The sequence below is a fragment of the Rhinopithecus roxellana genome, chromosome 1, assembly GCF_007565055.1.
Source record: "Rhinopithecus roxellana isolate Shanxi Qingling chromosome 1, ASM756505v1, whole genome shotgun sequence".
Taxonomy (NCBI): Eukaryota; Metazoa; Chordata; class Mammalia; order Primates; family Cercopithecidae; genus Rhinopithecus; species Rhinopithecus roxellana.
Window position 1 is genome coordinate 107985312 of NC_044549.1, and position 25844 is coordinate 108011155.

Below are 25844 nucleotides of genomic sequence, written 5' to 3' on the forward strand. Positions count from 1 at the left end.
TTCACAGAATTGGAAAAAACGGCTTTAAAGTTCATATGGAACCAAAAAAGAGCCCGCATTGCCAAGACAATCCTAAGTCAAAAGAACAAAGCGGGAGGCATCACGCTACCTGACTTCAAACTATACTACAAGGCTACAGTAACCAAAACAGCATGGTACTGGTACCAAAACAGAGCTATAGACCAATGGAACAGAACAGAGTCCTCAGAAATAATACCACACATCTACAGCCATCTGATCTTTGACAAACCTGAGAGAAACAAGAAATGGGGAAAGGATTCCCTATTTAATAAATGGTGCTGGGAAAATTGGCTAGCCATAAGTAGAAAGCTGAAACTGGATCCTTTCCTTACTCCTTATACAAAAATTAATTCAAGATGGATTAGAGACTTAAATGTTAGACCTAATACCATGAAAACCCTAGAAGAAAACCTAGGTAGTACCATTCAGGACATAGGCATGGGCAAGGACTTCATGTCTAAACACCAAAAGCAATGGCAGCAAAAGCCAAAATTGACAAATGGGATCTAATTAAACTAAAGAGCTTCTGCACAGCAAAAGAAAATACCATCAGAGTGAACATGAAACCTACAGAATGGGAGAAAATTTTTGCAGTCTACTCATCTGACAAAGGGCTAATATCCAGAATCTACAAAGAACTCAAACAAATTTACAAGAAAAAAACAAACAACCCCATCAAAAAGTGGGCAAAGGATATGAACAGACATTTCTCAAAAGAAGACATTCATACAGCCAACAGACACATGAAAAAATGCTCATCATCACTCGCCATCAGAGAAATGCAAATCCAAACCACAATGAGATACCATCTCACACCAGTTAGAATGGCAATCATTAAAAAGTCAGGAAACAACAGGTGCTGGAGAGGATGTGGAGAAATAGGAACACTTTTACACTGTTGGTGGGATTGTAAACTAGTTCAACCATTATGGAAAACAGTATGGCAATTCCTCAAGGATCTAGAACTAGATGTACCATATGACCCAGCCATCCCACTACTGGGTATATACCCAAAGGATTATAAATCATGCTGCTATAAAGACACATGCACACGTGTGTTTATTGTGGCACTATTCACAATAGCAAAGACTTGGAATCAACCCAAATGTCCATCTGTGACAGACTGGATTAAGAAAATGTGGCACATATACACCATGGAATATTATGCAGCCATAAAAAAGGATGAGTTTGCATCCTTTGTAGGGACATGGATGCAGCTGGAAACCATCATTCTTAGCAAACTATCACAAGAACAGAAAACCAAACACCGTATGTTCTCACTCATAGGTGGGAAATGAACAATGAGATCACCTGGACTCGGGAAGGGGAACATCACATACCGGGGCCTATCATGGGGAGGGGAGGGATTGCATTGGGAATTATACCTGATATAAATGACGAATTGAGTCTCCAACTCCCAGCGCGAGCGACACAGAAGACCGGTGATTTCTGCATTTTCAACTGAGGTACTGGGGTCATCTCACTAGGGAGTGCCGGACAATCGGTGCTGGTCAGCTGCTGCAGCCTGACCAGCGAGAGCTGAAGCAGGGCGAGGCATCGCCTCACCTGGAAGCCAAGGGGGAAGGGAAACCGTTTTCCTAGCCAGGGGAACTGAGACACACAACACCTGGAAAATCGGGTAACTCCCACCCCAATACTGCGCTTTAAGCAGACAGGCACACCAGGAGAATATATCCCACACCTTGCCGGGAGGGTCCCACGCCCACGGAGCCTCCCTCACTGCTAACACAGCAGTCTGCGGTGATCTATCCGCAAGGCAGCAGCGAGGCTGGGAGAGGGGCGCCCGCCATTGCTGAGGCTTAAGTAGGTAAACAAAGCCGCTGGGAAGCTCGAACTGGGTGGAGCTCACAGCAGCTCAAGGAAGCCTGCCTGTCTCTGTAGTCTCCACCTCTGGGGACAGCGCACAGCTGAAGACCAACAGGGGAAGCAGCGGGGGCCGGTGCAGACGCGAACGACTCTGTCTGACAGCTTTGGGGAGAGCCGTGGATCTCCCGACGCGGAGGTTGAGATCTGAGAACGGACAGACTGCCTGCTCAGGCGGGTCCCTGACCCCTGAGTAGCCTAGCTGGGAGACATCCCCCACTAGGGGCAGTCTGACACCCCACACCTCACAGGGTGGAGGACACCCCTGAGAGGAAACTTCCAAAGGAAGAATCAGACAGGTACACTCGCTGTTCAGCAATATTCTATCTTCGGCAACCTCTGCTGCTGATACCCAGGCAAACAGGGTCTGGAGTGGAGCTCAAGCAATCTCCAACAGACCAACAGACAGTCCTTCTGACTGTCAGAAGGAAAACTATCAAACAGGAAGGACACCTATACCAAAACCCCATCAGTACGTCACCATCATCAAAGACCAGAGACAGATAAAACCACAAAGATGGGGAAAAAGCAGGGCAGAAAAGCTGGAAATTCAAAAAATAAGAGCGCATCTCCCCCTGCAAAGGAGCGCAGCCCAGCGCCAGCAATGGATCAAAGCTGGTCAGAGAATGACTTTGACGAGATGAGAGAAGAAGGCTTCAGTCCATCAAACTTCTCAGAGCTAAAGGAGGAATTACATACCCAGCGCAAAGAAACTAAAAATCTTGAAAAAAGAGTGGAAGAATTGACAGCTAGACTAATTAATGCAGAGAAGATCATAAACGAAATGACAGAGATGAAAACCATGACACGAGAAATACGTGACAAATGCACAAGCTTCAGTAACCGACTCGATCAACTGGAAGAAAGAGTATCAGCGATTGAGGATCAAATGAATGAAATGAAGCGAGAAGAGAAACCAAAAGAAAAAAGAAGAAAAAGAAATGAACAAAGCCTGCAAGAAGTATGGGATTATGTAAAAAGACCAAATCTACGTCTGATTGGGGTGCCTGAAAGTGAGGGGGAAAATGGAACCAAGTTGGAAAACACTCTTCAGGATATCATCCAGGAGAACTTCCCCAACCTAGTAGGGCAGGCCAACATTCAAATTCAGGAAATACAGAGAACGCCACAAAGATACTCCTCCAGAAGAGCAACTCCAAGACACATAATTGCCAGATTCACCAAAGTTGAAACGAAGGAAAAAATCTTAAGGGCAGCCAGAGAGAAAGGTCGGGTTACCCACAAAGGGAAGCCCATCAGACTAACAGCAGATCTCTCGGCAGAAACTCTGCAAGCCAGAAGAGAGTGGGGGCCAATATTCAACGTTCTTAAAGAAAAGAATTTTAAACCCAGAATTTCATATCCAGCCAAACTAAGTTTCATCAGTGAAGGAGAAATAAAATCCTTTACAGATAAGCAAATGCTTAGAGATTTTGTCACCACCAGGCCTGCCTTACAAGAGACCCTAAACAAGGAAGCCCTAAACATGGAAAGGAACAACCGGTACCAGCCATTGCAAAACCATGCCAAAATGTAAAGACCATCGAGGCTAGGAAGAAACTGCATCAACTAACGAGCAAAATAACCAGTTAATATCATAATGACAGGATCAAGTTCACACATAACAATATTAACCTTAAATGTAAATGGACTAAATGCTCCAATTAAAAGACACAGACTGGCAAACTGGATAAAGAGTCAAGACCCATCAGTCTGCTGTATTCAGGATACCCATCTCACATGCAGAGACATACATAGGCTCAAAATAAAGGGATGGAGGAAGATCTACCAAGCAAATGGAGAACAAAAAAAAGCAGGGGTTGCATCCTAGTCTCTGATAGAACAGACTTTAAACCATCAAAGATCAAAAGAGACAAAGAAGGCCATTACATAATGGTAAAGGGATCAATTCAACAGGAAGAGCTAACTCTCCTAAATATATATGCACCCAATACAGGAGCACCCAGATTCATAAAGCAAGTCCTTAGAGACTTACAAAGAGACTTAGACTCCCATACAATAATAATGGGAGACTTCAACACTCCACTGTCAACATTAGACAGATCAACGAGACAGAAAGTTAACAAGGATATCCAGGAATTGAACTCATCTCTGCACAAAGCGGACCTAATAGACATCTATAGAACTCTCCACCCCAAATCAACAGAATATACATTCTTCTCAGCACCACATCGCACTTATTCCAAAATTGACCACATAATTGGAAGTAAAGCACTCCTCAGCAAATGTAAAAGAACAGAAATTATAACAAACTGTCTCTCAGACCACAGTGCAATCAAACTAGAACTCAGGACTAAGAAACTCAATCAAAACCACTCAACTACATGGAAACTGAACAACCTGCTCCTGAATGACTACTGGGTACATAACAAAATGAAAGCAGAAATAAAGATGTTCTTTGAAACCAATGAGAACAAAGATACAACATACCAGAATCTCTGGGACACATTGAAAGCAGTGTGTAGAGGGAAATTTATAGCACTAAATGCCCACAAGAGAAAGCAGGAAAGATCTAAAATTGACACTCTAACATCACAATTAAAAGAACTAGAGAGGCAAGAGCAAACACATTCAAAAGCTAGCAGAAGGCAAGAAATAACTAAGATCAGAGCAGAACTGAAGGAGATAGAGACACAAAAAACCCTCCAAAAAATCAATGAATCCAGGAGTTGGTTTTTTGAAAAGATCAACAAAATTGACAGACCGCTAGCAAGACTAATAAAGAAGAAAAGAGAGAGGAATCAAATAGACGCAATAAAAAATGATAAAGGGTATATCACCACCGACCCCACAGAAATACAAACAACCATCAGAGAATACTATAAACGCCTTTACGCAAATCAACTAGAAAATCTAGAAGAAATGGATAATTTCCTGGACACTTACACTCTCCCAAGACTAAACCAGGAAGAAGTTGAATCCCTGAATAGACCAATAGCAGGCTCTGAAATTGAGGCAACAATTAATAGCCTACCCACCAAAAAAAGTCCAGGACCAGATGGATTCACAGCTGAATTCTACCAGAGGTACAAGGAGGAGCTGGCACCATTCCTTCTGAAACTATTCCAATCAATAGAAAAAGAGGGAATCCTCCCTAACTCATTTTATGAGGCCAACATTATCCTGATACCAAAGCCTGGCAGAGACACAACAGAAAAAGAGAATTTTAGACCAATATCCCTGATGAACATCGATGCAAAAATTCTCAATAAAATACTGGCAAACCGGATTCAGCAGCACATCAAAAAGCTTATCCACCATGATCAAGTGGGCTTCATCCCTGGGATGCAAGGCTGGTTCAACATTCGCAAATCAATAAACGTAATCCAGCATATAAACAGAACCAAAGACAAGAACCACATGATTATCTCAATAGATGCAGAAAAGGCTTTTGACAAAATTCAACAGCCCTTCATGCTAAAAACGCTCAATAAATTCGGTATTGATGGAACGTACCTCAAAATAATAAGAGCTATTTATGACAAACCCACAGCTAATATCATTCTGAATGGGCAAAAACTGGAAAAATTCCCTTTGAAAACTGGCACAAGACAGGGATGCCCTCTCTCACCACTCCTATTCAACATAGTCTTGGAAGTTCTGGCTAGGGCAATCAGGCAAGAGAAAGAAATCAAGGGTATCCAGTTAGGAAAAGAAGAAGTCAAATTGTCCCTGTTTGCAGATGACATGATTGTATATTTAGAAAACCCCATTGTCTCAGCCCAAAATCTCCTTAAGCTGATAAGCAACTTCAGCAAAATCTCAGGATACGAAATTAATGTGCAAAAATCACAAGCATTCTTATACACCAGTAACAGACAAGCAGAGAGCCAATTCAGGAATGAACTTCCATTCACAATTGCTTCAAAGAGAATAAAATACCTAGGAATCCAGCTTACAAGGGATGTAAAGGACCTCTTCAAGGAGAACTACAAACCACTGTTCAGTGAAATAAAAGAGGACACAAACAAATGGAAGAACATACCATGCTCATGGATAGGAAGAATCAATATCGTGAAAATGGCCATACTGCCCAAGGTTATTTATAAATTCAATGCCATCCCCATCAAGCTACCAATGAGTTTCTTCACAGAATTGGAAAAAACTGCTTTGAAGTTCATATGGAACCAAAAAAGAGCCCGCATTGCCAAGACAATCCTAAGTCAAAAGGACAAAGCTGGAGGCGTCACGCTACCTGACTTCAAACTATACTACAAGCCTACAGTAACCAAAACAGCATGGTACTGGTACCAAAACAGAGATATAGACCAATGGAACAGAACAGAGTCCTCAGAAATAATACCACACATCTACAACCATCTGATCTTTGACAAACCTGAGAGAAACAAGAAATGGGGAAAGGATTCCCTATTTAATAAATGGTGCTGGGAAAATTGGCTAGCCATAAGTAGAAAGCTGAAACTGGATCCTTTCCTTACCCCTTATATGAAGATTAATTCAAGATGGATTAGAGACTTAAATGTTAGACCTAATACCATAAAAACCCTAGAAGAAAATCTAGGTAGTACCATTCAGGACATAGGCATGGGCAAGGACTTCATGTCTAAAACACCAAAAGCAACGGCAGCAAAAGCCAAAATTGACAAATGGGATCTAATTAAACTAAAGAGCTTTTGCACAGCAAAAGAAACTACCATCAGAGTGAACAGGCAACCTACAGAATGGGAGAAAATTTTTGCAACCTACTCATCTGACAAAGGGCTAATATCCAGAATCTACAAAGAACTCAAACAAATTTACAAGAAAAAAACAAACAACCCCATCAAAAAGTGGGCAAAGGATATGAACAGACATTTCTCAAAAGAAGACATTCATACAGCCAACAGACACATGAAAAAATGCTCATCATCACTCGCCATCAGAGAAATGCAAATCCAAACCACAATGAGATACCATCTCACACCAGTTAGAATGGCAATCATTAAGAAGTCAGGAAACAACAGTTGTTGGAGAGGATGTGGAGAAATAGGAACACTTTTACACTGTTGGTGGGATTGTAAACTAGTTCAACCATTATGGAAAACAGTATGGCAATTCCTCAAGGATCTAGAACTAGATGTACCATATGACCCAGCCATCCCACTACTGGGTATATACCCAAAGGATTATAAATTAGTCTACTACAAAGACACATGCACACGTATGTTTATTGCGGCACTATTCACAATAGCAAAGACTTGGAATCAACCCAAATGTCCATCTGTGACAGACTGGATTAAGAAAATGTGGCACATATACACCATGGAATACTATGCAGCCATAAAAAAGGATGAGTTTGCGTCCTTTGTAGGGACATGGATGCAGCTAGAAACCATCATTCTTAGCAAACTATCACAAGAACAGAAAACCAAACACCGCATGTTCTCACTCATAGGTGGGAACTGAACAATGAGATCACTTGGACTCAGGAAGGGGAACATCACACACTGGGGCATATCATGGGGAGGGGGGAGGAGGGAGGGATTGCACTGGGGAATTATACATGATATAAATGATGAATTGATGGGTGCTGACGAGTTGATGGGTGCAGCACACCAACATGGCATAAGTATACATATGTAACAAACCTGCACGTTATGCACATGTACCCTAGAACTTAAAGTATAATAAAAAAATAAATAAATAAATAAATAAATAAATGACGAATTGATGGGTGCTGACGAGTTGATGGGTGCAGCACACCAACATGGCACAAGTATACATATGTAACAAACCTGCACGTTATGCACATGTACCCTAGAACTTAAAGTATAATAAAAAAAATATATATATATATGTCAAAGCCTCTCTTCTCTGCTTATCTACAGATTTGTTCTTTTTCTCCCATCAAAAGAACTATCAAGTGAAACCCCACAGAAACTGGTACATATTTTGAAAACACATATGCTTAATATCTCTATGCTGTATGTACATAAAAAACAAAGCATGTCTGTTTTAAACTTGAGTTTTCCATCACAAATTTATTTACAGCTGTTTGCCCTCCTTTACAGTACTGTTTCTATCTGTCTATTCTTTCAATTTCTACTTGTCATCACCCGAGCAGTGTTTACAGGGCAATAGGAGAGAGAAACATTGGCTCCATTAATCAATGTCTTTTTCTGTTTCATTTCAGCTGGTTTGCAAGCCTTTTTCCAGGTCCAGGAGTGTAACAAGTCTTCATCAAAGGATAATACCCGTGGGAAGCATGTTAGACACTACTACATTGCTGCTGAGGAAATCATCTGGAACTATGCTCCCTCTGGTATAGACATCTTCACCAAAGAGAACTTAACAGCACCTGGAAGGTAATTCACAAAAAGAGTACTATTTCAAAATATGCTCTCCCCCACACAAAGGAACTACAAAAGGCTAATTCAGCAATTACAATTTTAATTGGTATCTGAAATTGAGTAACTAGACTGCTAAATATTTATTAAGGTATTTGGTGTAAGAGTCTGAGTTTGAGAACTATGAGTTTTGAGTCCATGAAAAAAATTGGGTTCAAAAGATATCAAATGCTTGACAAAGTCCTAAGAAAACACTGAATACAATTAGATAAATCAATTAATTTGCTCTCCATTTCAGAAAACATGGCCCTGTACAATTCAGCAGCATTAAGTACATTTACAGTGCTATATAGCCATCACAACTATCCATTTCCAGAACTTTTTTTTATCATCCCAAATAGAAACTCTGAACCCTTTAAACAGTAACAACCTTCTCCCTCTCTTTCTCCACTCCCGATAAGCTCGATTCTACTTTCTGTCTCTATGAGTTTTCCTATTCTAGGCAACTCATACAAGTGGAATCATACAACATTGGTTCCTTTGTGTCTTTTATATCACTTAGAATAATGTTTTAAGATTTGTTCATGTCGTAGCATGCATCAGAATTTCATTCCTCTTTAAGGCTGAATACTGCTTCATTGTATGTATATACCACATTCTGTTTATTCATTCATCTGTTGATAAACATTTGGGTTGTTTCCAGCTTTTGGCCATTGTGACTAATGTTGCTATGAACAATTGCTATACAAATATCACTGTTCAAGCCTCTGCTTTTCATTCTTTTGCATATCCAGCTAGAAGTGGAATCGCTGGATCATATGGTAATTCTATTTTTAATTTTTTGAGGAACCACATTACTGTTTTCCATAGCAACTGCACCATTTTACAGGCTCATCAGCAATGTACGGGGTTCCAACTTCTTCACATTCTTATCAACACTTTTTATTTTCTGTTTTTTTTTTTTTTTTAATTAATAGCCATCCTAATGAGCATGAGTGATATTTCATAGTGGTTTTGATTTGCATTTCCTTAATGACTAGTAATGTTGAGGATCTTTTCATGTACTTTTTAGTCATTTGTGTATCTTCTTCAGAGAAATATCGATTTAAGTCCTTCAGCCATTTTTGAAGTGGGGTTTTTTGTTGTTGTTGACCTGTAGGAGTTCTTTATATATTCAGAATATTAATTCCTTATCAGTTATTTGCAAATGTTTTCTGGCATTTTATAGGTTGTCTTTCACTTTCTTGATAGTGTCCTTTAATGTACACAAGCTACTCTTTGTACATGTCTGAATGACTTCCACAGCCTCCCAGCCATTCTTTGTTTGTCTTCCTTTCCTACTATCGATTTTTTGCAAAGCAGTACTGTGATCTTTCAAAAATGTCAATGAGATGATGCCACTCCCCTGCTCCAAGTCTTTACTCATATATCACTTCCTCAGAGAAGCCCTGTTTGCCCTCCATATTAAAAATACCCTCCTTGGAAAGGTTAAGTAATTCATCCAACATCACGCAATAAATGGACAGCTAGGCCTCGCTCAGCCCAGACCTGTGACTCCTGAAGCTGAGATGTCAGTCCCAGGCTACACTGACACCTACATGTGATTACTCCTAAAGCTGCATCTCCAACTCAGAAGGCTCTTGTGAATTTCAGATTTGCATTTCGAACTTTAACTTAGTGACATCCCCACTTGGATGAGGCTGTTCAAACTTCTCTCCTCATCAAGTACTGCCTCATTTTATAGAAACTATCTCTGAAAGCTATCTACTTCTCTCCATCTTCTTTGCCAATATCTATGAACTCATCTCTGCCTCTTACTGAGATTAGAAAAGCAGGCTCCTGACTGGTCTCCCTACTTCAATCTTGTATTTTCCAACGCATTCTCCAAACAGCTACCAGAGGGATCCTCCTAAAATGCTAATCCTGGATGCTTAAATCTTTAAAATGCTTCTCACTGCCCTGGGATGGGCTGAAACCTTAACTAGGTCCTCCTGCCTATCTCCCATCTATTTAAGCCTCATTCTTCACTCCTCTGCCCTGCCCTGCATACTATGCTTCTGCCATATTTTCTAGAACATGGCACGCTCGCTCTTTTCTCTAAGCCTTCTCATAGGCAGTTTCTTCTTTGTATACAACTGCCCTAGTCTCCGCGCTACACACACACACTTCATCTTGCTAACTCTACTTCCCCTTTAGATAGTTTTAAGTAATCACTTCCTCTGGAACATCTCTGTGGCCTCTTCGCTGCACTTTTCCCCAACCTCAAAGAAATGCTCCATAATACCCTGTGTTTATTACACTGTATTATATTGATGGGTTCTGGTCTGTCTTCTCTGCTAGATGTAAGGTTCATGTGGATAGGGATGAGTTCACCTTGCTTATGGTTAAGTCATCAATACGTAGCAGGATTCCCAGCAAAGAGCAGGTGTTTGATACAGTTGTCAAATGAAAGAAATGATGAATGAGGTGGCTTTGTGCAAGTCAAATAATTACCTTTCTGAAATTTAATTTCTTCATTTGCAAAATAGGGAGAATAATACTGACTTTGTGGTGACGTCACGTGAGTTTCAGCTAATAAACAAAAGCTCCTGGCCAGGCGTGGTGGCTCACACCGGTCATTCCAGCACTTTGGAAGGCCAAAGCGGGTGGATCACTTGAGGCCAGGAGTGCGAGACCAGCCTGGCCAACATACCAAAGCCCCATCTCTATTAAAAACCAAAAAATTAGCTGGGCATGGTGGCATACCCCTGTAATCCCAGTTATTTAGGAGACTGAGGTATGAGAATCACTTGAACCAGAGAGGCAGAGGTTGTAGTGAGCCAAGATCACACCACTGCACTCCAGCTTGGGCAAGAGAGGGAGACTCTGCTTAAAAAACAATAAATAAATAAATAAATAAATAAATAAATAAATAAATAAATGCTCCTGAGTGGCTGGCCAGTGCTAATACACAACAAAGAGTAGCCACTGTGGGCCAGGCGCAGTGGCTCATGCCTGTAATCCCAGCACTTTGCAATGCCGAGGCGGGCGGATCACGAGGTCAGGTGATCGAGACCATCCTGGCTAACATGGTGAAACTCTGTCTCTACTAAAAATACAAAAAAGTAGCTGTGCACGGTGTCACATGCCTGTAGTCCCAGCTACTCGGGAGGCTGAGGCAGGAGAATTGCTTGAACCTGGGACACAGAGGTTGCAGTGAGCTGAGATGGCGCCACTGAACTCCAGGCTGGGTGACAGAGTGAGACTCCCGCTCAAAAAAAAAAAAAAAAAAAAAAAAAAAAAAGAAAAAGAGTAGCCACTGTGTTTTTAAACATTTCACAATTTGATAAAAAGATTCTATGGTAGAATCCTTTGTTAAGGAATTGACAGAGGCCCTTTTGAAAATTTTCTCTTCACTTGAAAAAATAAACATCCTCCATGATTCTCTGCTTCTTAACTGACCATCCTTCTATGAGTGGCCTGGAACTGTCTTCTTTGTTTGAGTAACTGGTACGGATTGCTGTAAATCATGGATAATATTCATCTCTAAGCACTGGTCAGAATTTTTCTCTTAAATTAGCACCTTAAGTGAATACCTGCTTTCTGTTCTACTTCAACCCCAGCATTAAACAATTTTTTCCCCCTGGCAGTGACTCAGTGGTGTTTTTTGAACAAGGTACCACAAGAATTGGAGGCTCTTATAAAAAACTGGTTTATCGTGAGTACACAGATGCCTCCTTCACAAATCGAAAGGAGAGAAGCCCTGAAGAAGAGCATCTTGGCATCCTGGGTGAGTCCGTGCAGAATATTTATGGCTGGTGTACACTTCCCATGGGCTAAATCAACCTCAGAAAGAATAGTAACTGCAGGACCTACTGCATGATTTCTATGTATAAAGTAGGCGTGTGGAAGATAAAACAATAAAATGCAGCAGCTAATTACTTTTCCAAATGTAAATTACCAATAGTAAATTCTCATCATCAAAAGCCCTGCTGACGGCTGGGATTGGTAGCTCACACCTATAATACCAGCGTTTTGGGAGGCTGAGGGGGGCAGATCACTTGGGTCAGGAGTTTGAGACCAGCTTCGACAACATGGCGAAACCCCATCTTTACTAAAAATACAAAAATTAGCAGGGCGTGGTGGCAGGTACCTGTAATCCCAGTATCTCGTGCCTCCATGCTGAGGCATGAGAATCGCTTGAATCCGGGAGGCGGAGGTTGCAGTGAGTCAAGATCCTGCCACTGCACTCCAGCCTGGGAGACAGAACCAGACTACATCTAAAAAAAAAGAAAGAAAGAAACATACACACACACACACACACACACACACACACACACACACACACACACAACCCATGCTGACCTGACTTCAAATGGTTATTTTTTTCTTCAAAGAGGAAGGGGAATTGTGTGTTGTGTGTTTATGTGACTTGGTTTAAATAGATAACTAAGTTGTGAGCCTCCGCACTTAAAGATGTGTTCCCTTAGAAATAAAATCCAGGCTAGGGCCGGACGCGGGGGCTCACGCCTGTAATCTCAGCATTTTGGGAGGCCGAGGTGGGCAGATCACAAGGTCAGGAGATCGAGACCACCCTGGCTAACACGGTGAAACCCCATCTCTACTAAAAATGCAAAAAATGACCCGGGCGTGGTGGTGGGCGTCTGTAGTCCCAGCTACTGGGGAGGCTGAGTGAGGCAGGAGAATGGCATGAACCCGGGAGGTGGAGCTTGCAGTGAGCTGAGATCCTGCCACCTCACTCCAGCCTGGGTGACAGAGCGAGACCCCATCTCAATAAATAAATAAATAAATAAATAAATAAATAAATAAATAAAACCCAGGCTACTAATGAGACAAGCAGGATCTGTCCTAGAGCCCTCTGCAGGCTGCCCCTAGACAGAGTCCAGAGACCTCTTCTCACCAAGGCACTCAGGCAGAAAAGCCTAGTGGGTGAGCAGAGTATGGATTCAGATTGTCCTGGCTCTTCACTTTTATTTTTCTAGCAGTGACTCAGAGGTATAATACTTTTTGAACAAGGTATTACAAGAATTGGAGGCTCTTATAAAAAGCTGTTTTTTTGTGAGTACACAATGCATACATTAGCTGCGTGACCTTTGAAAGTTACTGAACTTGGCTGCGCGCGGTGGCTCACGCCTATATTCCCAGCATTTTGGGAGGCCGAGGCGGGCAGATCACTTAGGTCAGGAGTTCGAGACCAGCCTGGCCAACACGGCGAAACCCCATCTCTACTGAAAAAAAAAAAAAGTACAAAAATTAGAAGGGCATGGTGGCGAGCACCTGTAATCCCAGCTACTCAGGAGGCTGAGACAGAAGAATCGCTTGAACTTGGGAGGCAGAGGTTGCAGTTAGCGGAGATCATGGCACTGCACTCCAGCCTAGGCAACAGAATGATACTCCCTCTCAAAATAAAGAAAAAAGAAAAAAAGAAAATTACTCACTGTCTGTCCCTGCTCCCTTCTGTAAAATGGGAACAATAGTTACTAAAGTTGGTATAGGGATTAAATGAGTTAATAGACATAAACACTCAGAAAAACAGATAGGAAGCTCTCAATAAATATCATTTTATATATTGCATAAAATATTTATGTAAAATATGTATTTTTATTCTATAATTGGTAATCATTAATTTTGGTCATGGAAAATCCAAAACAGTGTTATCCTTCACATCCAAAACAATTCAACTTACCTGCTTTGGGTGGTCAAAGTTTATAGCACCTAACTCTTGGTACAAATGACACACCTCCAGCCAACAGAAGATTAGGCTGAGGAGTGTCAACATTCTGAATAGTTTTTGTAGATGTGTAAACTTACTAACTGGCTTGTACAAAAATGATAATCAATTTCATTAATCTGAAGTTGAATTAAAAAGCCCTTCTCTCCTTCTAACCTCGACATATCAGATTGATTATGGATTTTTCAAAAACCAAGCTTTCCATTCACCACAAATAAGCATGTTGCTCCTAGTAGTTCTTGCCAGAGAACACAGTCAAAGAAGATAACTGTCTTCTACATTCTGCATGTTATATACCAAGGAAGGATAATAATTCTCTCTTTGTTCCCAGGTCCTGTCATTTGGGCAGAGGTGGGAGACACCATCAGAGTAACATTCCATAACAAAGGAGCATACCCCCTCAGTATTGAGCCGATTGGGGTGAGATTCAATAAGAACAACGAGGGCACATACTATTCCCCACATTACAACCCCCAGAGCGGAAGTGAGTACAGCACTGTAACAAATCAACAATGTTTAATAACCCACTGTACTGGTCACTTACAGTGTCCTGCAAAAACTGAAGGCAGGAACTCCCAAGGAAACTGCTCATATATCATTTCTAGGCATCATGTCAGGAAACAAATAAACCCCTTCTCCGACCTCCAATTGGCTTATGGAATTTTGTCCTGCCTTAATTGGATGATTATTGACAATCCTGAGAGTAATTTAGTTGGGTTGTATCAATTATACATTTCTGGAGTACTCTGGGTGATTTTTAATTTTTAAAAAAGTTCTTATAAGACTGTACCACGTTAACTTTAGAATATTTGAAGAATTTAGAAAGGTGTAGCCCAAAATATTAATTTTCTATAGTTCTATAAACACTCATATTTTTATATAATTCTTCCACTTTCATCTGCATAATTATAATATATATTTTAAATATGGTTGAGATCATAGCAAATAAATGTTATTTTAATTTCATAAGCAGAGTTTGTTCTTTTAGCATTACAAGGGTTTTAGAAACATAATTTTAATGATATAAAATATTTCATCATGTGGATTTTTTCACTATTTTTACATATCAAGAAGGACCAGTGAAGACTGGAGACTTTGCTACCACTTGCAGTATGACTGTGAGCAGGTTATTCAATCTTTCTGGCTTCAGTTCTCTCGAGTGTAAATTTGAGAGATTTAAATAGGATCACCTGCAAAGTTCCTTTCAGTTCTACGATTATTTTCAGTTTCATTTTATTCAATAGACAATGCATTGATTACACTGTATTGCCAGGCATTGTTCTAGCTAATAGAAATAGAGACAGCACTTGCCTTCAAGAAAGTTAAACTCTGTTCGAGAGAAATACACACAAAATAACATGAAAGGTGCTAGGGACATTCCCGGAAGATGTGTGAGCACAAAGAGGGACACCAATCCCAGGAGAAGGTTTAGAAGAGTCTGTCTGGATGCAATCACATCAGTCTGTTATCTGACACCAGGGCATAAGTGGGATTCCATTCTAATTTATAACAAAGAACTCAAAAGTGGGTTATTCTAGACTAAACTTAGTCTACTTTGTGGCTCAAATGACCATATTAGAAAGCACACTTCACCTCTCTACTGTGACCTTTCTCACAGGTGTGCCTCCTTCAGCCTCCCATGTGGCACCCACAGAAACATTCACCTATGAATGGACTGTCCCCGAAGAAGTAGGACCCACTTATGCAGATCCTGTATGTCTAGCTAAGATGTATTATTCTGCTGTGGATCCCACTAAAGATATATTCACTGGGCTTATTGGGCCAATGAAAATATGCAGGAAAGGAAGTTTACATGCAAATGGGAGACAGGTAAGTGCAATTGGGGGAAACAAAATTGTTCAATCTCTTTGAAAATGATCCTTTGACAGAAATAGAAATATCTAACTTCATCATTATCTCCAAAAATACTTTAGTATATACCTTTAAAAGATAAGGACTTCTTTAAAAATGCCCACAATGATCACACCTTAAAATAATAACCACACACATCATAACTCTTTAAAGTTATCAAATAGCCAATCAATGTTCACATTTCTCCAATTGACTTATTAGGTCTGTTGTTTGGATCAGTATCCAAACAATTACACATATTACAATCAATTTATATGTTTCCTAAGATTGTTTACTTGCAGTTTTTCTGTTGCAAGAGTCATCCATCTGGTAGAAGTTTCCCATGTCTTGATTTTATTTATTTTATCGTATGGTATCATTTAACACAGGGGTCCCCAACACCCCCCGCACACACACCCATGGGCCACACAGCAGGAGGCGAGCCTATTAGGTGTCTGTTAGGAACTGGGCTGCACAGCAGGAAGTGAGCAGCAGGTAAGCAAGCATTATCGCCTGAGCTCTGCCTCCTGTCACATCAGTGGCAGCACTAGATTCTCATATGAGCGCAAACCCTACTGTGAACTGTGCATGTGAGGGATCTAGGTTGCACGTTCCTTATCAGAATCTATGCCTGATGATCTGAGGTAGAATAGTTTCACCCAGAAACCACTCCCCTTTCCCAACGTTTTGTAGAAAAATTGTCTTCCGTGAAACCGGTCCCTGGTGCCAAAAATGTTGGCGGTCGCTAAAACATGTTTCTTTCCCTCTGCTTCTATTTCCTATAACTAGTAGTTAGATCTAAAAGTTTGATCTAATTCAGATTTTTTTTTTTTTCTTTCAAGACTGCTTCAAATGTGGTACTGGGCACTTCTATCAGGGAGTACATAATTTATAGTTGGCCCTTAACTGGGGATGTTATCAGCTACTGATGATGGTTTCCTAGATTCATAAACTAATCAGGGTTGCATAATGGCAATATTCTAATTCCATCTTCCTTTCTTTATTAGCTGGCATACTTCTCTATAAACAGAAACTTCTTAATGAATTATTTGGTTACCCTGAGGTACACAGTATACAGAAAGGGTATGACAAATACTTGATTCATTCCTTGTATTTACAAGTTTTCAAATTAATCACTCTCCTCTAGCATTCTTCAAAAGCCTCTCAATAATTTTTTTTACTTTTAAGTAGCATTGTGCACTCATGGATTTAAGCATATTGGTGTGTTATGATTCACTGCCATTATTCCTACTGATGTTCAAAGTATCCTTTTTGACACCGAAGGACTTGTTCAGGTTGATTCCTTTATTTTTACATCATAGTAGTCTGAAGATTCTTTGCTTTCTAGTATAACGAGACACCAGGCTAATTTTGCACATTTTCTGAGCCAGAACTGGAACTAACCATTTGTTTCCAAAAGCCCTGTTTTTTGTTTGTTTGTTTTTTTGGTGAGGAATCATTTTTGGAACCACAATGTGGGCACTAGAGTTGCTTGTTGCTATTGGGCAAACAATTGTTTTGGGGCCTTTTCAGTGGAAGAACATGGGAAAAGACTTTTCAGATAAATTCATCATGATTTCATACTAATACTTTCTACTCAAATTTGAGTCTACAGACTTTTTGGTTTGTTATTGACTGCATCAATCTTATATTTGTATCTGCCTTAAACTGCACTGAAAAATCTTATTTTTTTAATGACACCCACATATTCACTTGATTCATCTTACAATATACACACAACAGTGTCAGAATCACAATTACAACACTACAATCAACAATATGATTACTAAAAACAGTTTAAGATTTGTTTGCCAATCTTTTTGTCCTTAGGGTAGATCCCACTAGAGATTTTTAGCCAAATTACATATTTAAAGTCACTTGGAATAGTTTTTCTCTACATAGTTTTGCCATCACTGGATATACAGGTTAATTTATTATACTTCTCTGTTTCAGCAATTGCTTTTAAAACTGTAATATTATTTTATGTAAAATATTCATAACTCACTATAGTTAACTTATTATTATTATTATTATTTTTGTTTTATGGTTTATTTATTTAATTTTTTGAGACGGAGTCTCGCTTTGTCACCCAGGCTGGAGTGCATTGGCAGGATCTCAGCTCACTGCAAGCTCTGCCTCCCAGGTTCACACTATTCACCTGCCTCAGCCTCCAGACTAGCTGGGACTACAGGCGCCCGCCACCACACCCGGCTAATTTTTTTTTTATTTTCTGCACGCCTCAGCCTATCCTTCCATTTTTAAATAAACAAATGTGTGTGTATTCATATCTTTGCTTTTTTCACTTCACAATAGAATCTGAACATCTCTTCATGGTATTGTATGGAAACATTGCTCATTCCTCATTTCTTTGCATAGTATATATTACTCTGATGTGTGGACATGCTACAGTTTATACAATCAGTCCCTTATTTGGTGAGTGTTTGGGTTGCTTCTAGTCTTTGCCTTCACAAATACAAAATAATGTACAGCTTTGTTAGCCTTGTTCACGTCTCTTTGTATCTTTGCCAGCATACCTTAGTGATAAATTCCTAAAAATTGTATTGTTGGAACAAAAGGTAAATGCTTATACAGTTTTGTGAAATATTGCCAAATCCCCCTCTGTAGTTGTGCCAGTTTGTATTTCCAGAAGTTACAAGTGAGATTATCTGTGTTTCCACAGCATTATTACAAACTATATTGTCAAATTTGGGGATTTGCCCAAATCTGATAGAGAATAAATGGTACAGTCGAGGAGTGGATCCTATTTATCTTTTTCTGTTTTTTTGTTTTTTTTTTTTTTTTTGGTGACGGAGTCTCGCTCTGTCGCCCAGGCTGGAGTGCAGTGGCCGGATCTCAGCTCACTGCAAGCTCCGCTTCCCGGGCTCACGCCATTCTCCTGCCTCAGCCTCCCGAGTAACTGGGACTACAGGCGCCTGCCACCTCACCCGGCTAGTTTTTTGTATTTTTTAGTAGAGACAGGGTTTCACTGTGTTAGCCAGGATGGTCTTGATCTCCTGACCTTGTCATCCGCCCGTCTCGGCCTCCCAAAGTGCTGGGATTACAGGCTTGAGCCACCGCGCCCGGCCTATTTATCTTTTTCTATATGGCTATCCAGTTATCCACAAAAAAGCTAAACTTTCCCGCATTGATTGAAATGCTGTCTTTATCATCTACTAAAATATTTATACATAAGTGAGTCTATTTCTAGATTTTCTATGCTGTTCTGCTGGTCTTTATCTATTCATGCACCAATACTATACTGCTTTAATTAGAGGGCCCTTTAGTATATTTAATGGCTAAAGCTATGTCTCATTTCTCTTCTTTTCCTTCATTTTAATGACTAATTTTGCTTACTTATTCTTTCTACTGAACCTTAGAAAAACTTACCTAGATCCAGAAAAAGGCTTGAGAGTGTTTTATTGGGATTGTTTGAAATAATATAAGTAGGGAGAACAGACATAATTATGAAGTTGAGTCATCCTACATAAGAATGTATGTCTTTCCATTTGTTCAAGTCTACTTTTGTGTTTTTCAAGAGTATTTTATAGTTCCTCTTATATGGATCTTGGATATTTTTTTAAGATTACGCCGAGATGTTTTATTTTTATTTGGCCTTTGTAAATGGTAATACGATCACTTAAAATTTTAAATATGTGGCCAGGTGCGGTGGTTCACACCTGTAATCCCAGCACTTTAGGAGGCTGAGGCCAGTGGATCACTTGAGGTCAAGAGTTTGAGACCAGACTGGTCAACATGGTGAAACCCTGTCTCTACTACAATTACAAAAATTAGCCTGGCGTGCTGGCACATGTCTGTAATCCCAGCTACTCAGGAGGCTGAGGCACGAGAATTGCTTGAACCTGGGAGGTGGAGGTTGCTGTGAGCAGAGATTGCGTCAGTGCTCTCTAGCCTGGGGGACAAAGCTAGACTCTGTTTCGAAAAAAAAAAAAATTTTTTTTAATATGTAACTGAAAAAGAATAAAAAGGTTTTCTACTTTTAGATTCCTATTCTTGATCTCCTGCTTATTTTGGAAGGAATAAAACAAGACTAATATTTATTAAACTCTCTCCAGGTATTGTCACACATATTACCTTATTTAACCTTTGCAACAAAACAAGAGGCTGTGTATTTTTATGCTCATTTTGTGGACAAAGAACTGATGCTCAATGAGTTGAGATTTAAAATGAGATTTACCTTTTGCATATTTCATTATCTTCATTTTGCAAATGAAGAAATCACAACACAGGAAGGCCTACAGAGGCATCAGAAGTCCTTATCCTGGTTTTCTCAGTTACTAGTCATGTGGCTACAGATTAGTTATTTAATATTTCTCATGTCCATCTGAATCATCAGTAAAATGGAGATGAAACCTGCCCTGCTGATGCATCTTGATGGGTTGCATTCTTTCTTTTTGAAAGAAACAAATGGAACGAATATAGGTTAAAGCACTGGGTAAGCTAAAATATATTAAGCTGACAAGGAACGGTTATCTTGTCTAAATGCATAAAACACAATGTGAAGTCAATCAATTTCTAAAGCAAGTTCCTGACCTTTATAACTATTATTTTTTTAAAAAAATCAGTTTAATATGAAAGTATTTCATAAACACTGTTAAAATTATGAAAATATATGGAAGTAAAAGAAAATAGTCTCAACACAAAAAAGGGATCACAATTGAATATATTGTTTGCAATTTGCTTTATACACTTAAAATATTATGACTATCCTTCTATATCATTAAAAAAACTTCGTCATTATTGTGAATGACTGCAAAGTATTTCATGATATGAATGCACCATAATTTATTCAGTCAGTTCCCTATTGTCAAACATTTAGATGGTTTGCAATTTTTTACAGTTATGAACTCTGTGTATTTGGCATACTATTTTTTGTTTTAACTAAAGAGTAGGATAGGTCCATTTTTACTTCATGGGAACAAACCTTAGGACTTAAATTTCTAGGTCACAGGCTAGGCACAACTTATGTGCTTGTCAAACTGCTCTTCATAAAGTAGTATTTTTCAAACTGCAGATCATGACCCATTTAGTCGGTTGTAACTAGCGAGTAGAATTTTTTGAAGTATCAAGTGGGAAAGAAGAGACAATGTCAAAGTATACCACATACAGTAAGTACCAAGTAAGTGTTGTCAAAGTATACAACATACAGTAAGTACAAGTAAGTGTTAAGGAAATTTCTTTTCTGGTGTGTGTGTGTGTGTGTGTGTGTGTGTGTGTATAGGATCACAACATGAAATGTACTTCTTATGTGGTTGCAATAGAAAAGTTTGAAAATCACTGCATAAAGTGTAGGAGAGAGGCTGTTCTCTGCCATTTTACTAATACTTAGTTTTACATTTTTACAAACAGCATAGGTGAATTACTGCACCTCATTCTCATTTAAATTTATAGTTTAATAAAGTTTTTTGACCATTTGTACTGCTTCTGTCAATTTCTTGGTGATGGCAGATATTCATTTTCAATTATTAATCCATAAAATATCTACATATTAAGTCATATAATATATATATGTGTGTGTATACACTACATACATATTACCTTTGTTATGTATAATGCAGGTCTTTTTCTTTTTCGTGTTTTTTCATATTCCATTATTGCTTACAGTTGAGTGTTTTTATTTTTTGTTTGCCTATGACGATATAGCTGTTTTCAGTGTTGCATAGCCAAATTATCAATTCTTTTATTTTATTTTTTGCCTTTTGTATCATACTTAGAAAATTATTTTCTATTCTATAGGTAAGTAAATATTCATCTACATTTTAGTCAGTATCTTAAAATTCTACTTGTAACACATTTTGAGTTTGGTGAGTAGAGCTCTGAGGCTCTAAGTTTACCTTTTCTAAACAACTATTAGATTATCTGAGCATTATATATTAACCAATCTATTCTTTACTCACTGATTTGAAGTGTCACCTTTATCACATTGTAAATCTTGCATATATCTGGATGATTTTTCTAGGTTTCCTAGTTTACCATGTGACCTATCTGTACCCTACCTATACCACATTGTTTTTATTATTATAGCTTGTAAAGTTTTAAATACATGATAGAACATGTTCATCCATTACTGAAAAGAATTATTTTCTCTTTTATTCTTAGATGCCCTCACGTACACATTCTTCTAGATCAATTTTAATAAAATTTTGTTAAACTAAAAAACTGCCATTGGTAGTTTTTATTATTATTACATTAAATGAATAGCTTTAGTTGGAGAGAATTCATCTCTTGCTATAATTCATCTCTTAGCTATAGTTAGTCTTTCACTCAGGAGCCCTTTAATTCAAGTTGTCTTTTTAATTATTCAGTAAATTCTTACAGTCTTTTTCATATTTGTCCTGCATGTTTCTTACTGAATTCCTATTTTTTTAATATTATGCGTTACATGGCATTTTCTAATTGCATATTGTCATTATAGAAATAGCTGTTAGTTGCTTAACATTTATTTTGGAGCTGGACATCTAAATATTCATTTCTTAGTTCAAGTAATTTCCAACGGATTCATATAGGTTCTATATTATCTACAAATAATGCTAATTCTCTTTGCCAGTATTTCAAATTTCTTCTATGTTCTTGCCTTATTATGATGGGTAGAATACTACAAATAATATTAAACAATAGTGGTAATAGCCAGTAGCCTTGTTTTGTGTCTGATCTTAATGAGAACATCTCTATTTATTTTACCACTAAGTATGAATTGGCTAGTGGTTGTGCTTTATTCTACTTGCAGTTTACACAGAGTGTTTTCAAAACAAATCACTTATTTAAAAAACAAATCACTTGAGCTGCTCAAAAAACATCCTGTGCTAGGCACAGAATTCACTGGTAAATAAGACAAGTAAGTTTCCTGTTCTGACAGGTTTTTATTCTAGTGTATATGGGAGGAAGGAGGGGGATGGGAGGAGAGGAGATGAAGCTAAGCAAACAAAAGAAAATGAAATAGATAACTTCAGAAAGTGACAAGTTCTGTAAAAAAAAAAAAAAAAAGAAAAATATGGTAATGAGATAGTGAACAGAAATTCTAGTTCAGATAATGTGGAGATAATATTTAATGTGATGCCTAAATTTCAAAGAGACAGCCTTGCAAAGATCTGAGAGGAAAGCAAAGGGAAGAGCTAATGCCAGAATGTCATATTTTATAAAAATTTCTTTTTAGATTTTCTTGAAATTATTATATAATTTTTCTCCTTTAATGTGATCAACTACAAATAAATATGACCAGCTACATTAAGGACTTTCTAATGTTAAACTATCTTTGTTAAACTATCCTTGCACTCTGGGGGAGAAAAATACTTGAGTATGGTGAATTTTTCTTTAATATATTGGTGGGTTGAGTTTGATCGTGTTTGATTTAGAATTTCTCATTTAAGCTTATAAATGAAATTAATATCCATGGTTATACTATCTTTATTAAATAAACTAGGAATAGTTTAAATAGTTGGGAACCATCTGCTCCTTAGAGAGTTGAAAGAAACTACCTGTAAAATTATTTTGACTTTTAAAAAGGAGTAGTTTTGTTGTTTATGTATGGGGCTCCCCCCATCCTATTTTTTTTCTTTTTTTTTAGACAGAGTCTCGCTCTGTCGCCCAGGCTAGAGTGCAGTGGTGTGATCTCAGCTCACTGCAACTTCTGCCTGCTGGGCTCAAGCTATTCTCGTGCTTCAGCCTCCTGAGTAGCTGGGACTACAGGTGCCCACCCCCACACTCAGTTAATTTTTGTATTATTAGTAGAGATGGGGTTTTGCCATGTTGGTCAGACTGGTCGCAAACTCCTGACCTCAAGTGATCTGCCTGCGTTGGCCTCCCAAAGTGCTGGGATTACAAGTGTGAGCCACTGCACACAGCCTGTTTATGTTTTTAATCACTATTTCATTTCAGCCATGAGTACTGGTCTAGTCAGGCACTTCTTTCTAAGTCAGTTGATCACACTTATTGCATATAATGGTTTACGTGTTTCTTCCCTATATATGTGATTATATTCCTTTCTCATTTCTAATGTGGTATTTTTTGGTTCTCTCCACCTTTTTTATTAGATTTGCCAGAGATTTATATATTTCTCTGGTCTTTTCACAAAATATATTTTTGGGTTTAATCATTTTACCTGTGTTAAATTTGTTAATTTATGCTTTTGTCTTTATTAATTTTTCTCTGTAACTAATTTAAAAAAATTTTCAGATATTTACATTTATTTTTATTTGGTTTTAAGATAAAAAGCTTTTCAGATTCTTAGTTTATATGTTTACATTCCATACATTTTTCTTTACAGCGTTCTCACAGACATTACTTTATCTGAATTACTTGAGATTTGTTATCTCAACATTTCATTTTCTCTTTGATCTAAGAGTTATTTGGATCAAAAATGACATTCTTTTTTTACTTTTTGTCCTTGACTAGTAATTTTTAATTTTATTGCATTATGATCAGAAAACATGCCTGAAAACATTTCACTAAAGTTTTCTCTGTTGATCAGTATATAGGTGATTGTACCAGTCCCTGCTGGAATCCTTATACATCTGAAAATGACTTTTGTTGTACTTTACCTGGTGTTACATTTTTGTATCATAATATTTTTTTCTCAAAAAGATAAATGCTACTTCACCTTCTTCTGGCATTTATTGTACTTGGTAATTTCAATGTCAACCTGATTTTTTCCTTTCATGATAACATTTTTAAAATGGAAAATTTACCAGGACATTTTTAGGTATAGATCTCTATTATTAATTTTGTCTTGTTTTCAGGAAGCTTTTGAATCTGAATCCTCTAGTCTTTTCCCTTTGTGGTGGCAAACACTTCCATTAGTATTTCTTACGATTGTGCCTCCTCCTTTTATAACTTCTTTCTAAAATTATTACAATGTGTATATTTTTCATCTTCAAATGCTCTCATCCGATTTATGGGAGCTTTCTTTTTTTTTTTTTTGAGATGGAGTCTCGCTCTATCACCCAGGCTGGAGTGCAGTGGCGCGATCTCGGCTCGCTGCAAGCTCCGCCTCCCGGGTTCACTCCATTCTCCTGCCTCAGCCTCCCAAGCAGTCAGGACTACAGGGGCCCGCCACCACGCCCGGCTTTTTTTTTTTTTTTTTTTTTTTTTTATGTATTTTTAGTGGAGACAGGGCTTCACCGTGTTAGCCAGGATGGTCTCAATCTCCTCACCGCGTGATCCGCCTGCCTCGGCCTCCCAAAAAGTGCTGGGATTACAGGCGTGAGCCACCGCACCCAGGTAATGGGAACTTTCTTTAGATCACCTTCATCATTGATTCAGTTCTCTGCAGGATCTAACCTTCAGGTCTTTGCTTTAGTTCGATTTTTTCAATTTGATAATCACCTTATCATGTATCTGAAGGACTGATCTCAAGGGAAAGACAGGCAATAATCTCTATTCTCTCCTTTGAGAGTCAATTGTTCTCAGGGGCTCATTTGCTTTGATTCCTTTGACTGCCTTCTTCTGAACTACTGAATCATTTCAAAGACCAGACAGCATTTCTGCTTCCTTTTTTTTTTTTTTTTTTCCCCACTGGGAGAAGTGGGAGGAGGTGATAATGTTTGAACAGCTGGCTGGAGATTGTTTGAATGTCTGTTGGAATTCATTGGGAGGTTATTTCTTCATCCAAGATGATTTCTTCCTCAAATCTGCTTCCATCCTGCTCTGCCTTACAGAAATTCTTCCGGTTTTCATGAATGTGGATGGCATCTTCCCTGATTTCCAGCACAGACCCATATTCTCTCGTATTTTAACAATTTTTTTTCCTCTGGTGGCTTCAATTGGTATGTGCAACGTGAGCAGGAAGGCAGAGTTAGAACCTTTAGATGCAGAGAGAGGCTCAGATTACTATATTGAACCACGAATCCACTAAACAGATACCAAAGAAAGCTCTGGTGGTGAACTGAAATATTTCATGAACCCTAGTTTACAAAGAGCAACAGAAACTTCTGTTCTCATTCCTTCCCTTAGGCGTGTTTGTGCACAAATAGTATTGTGCACATGGAAGTCTTCTGTTTTACTCATTCTGTCTTCATCTCATTTTGTTTTGATTT

The 25844-nt window shown here is 38.6% G+C and overlaps 1 protein-coding gene across 4 annotated transcripts in view; it reads left to right on the forward strand.

The window, feature by feature from the left end:
* The window catches only part of LOC104671562 (ceruloplasmin), a 57927-nt gene that overhangs the window by 16337 nt on the left and 15746 nt on the right, over positions 1 to 25844 (forward strand). For all 4 annotated transcript variants that reach the window (XM_030928981.1, XM_030928991.1, XM_030928985.1 and 1 more), the window contains exons 6-9: positions 8060 to 8231; positions 11843 to 11982; positions 14276 to 14428; positions 15563 to 15774. In XM_030928981.1, coding sequence (XP_030784841.1) covers positions 8060 to 8231; positions 11843 to 11982; positions 14276 to 14428; positions 15563 to 15774 — 677 coding nt within the window. The remainder of the gene's footprint in view (positions 1 to 8059; positions 8232 to 11842; positions 11983 to 14275; positions 14429 to 15562; positions 15775 to 25844) is intronic.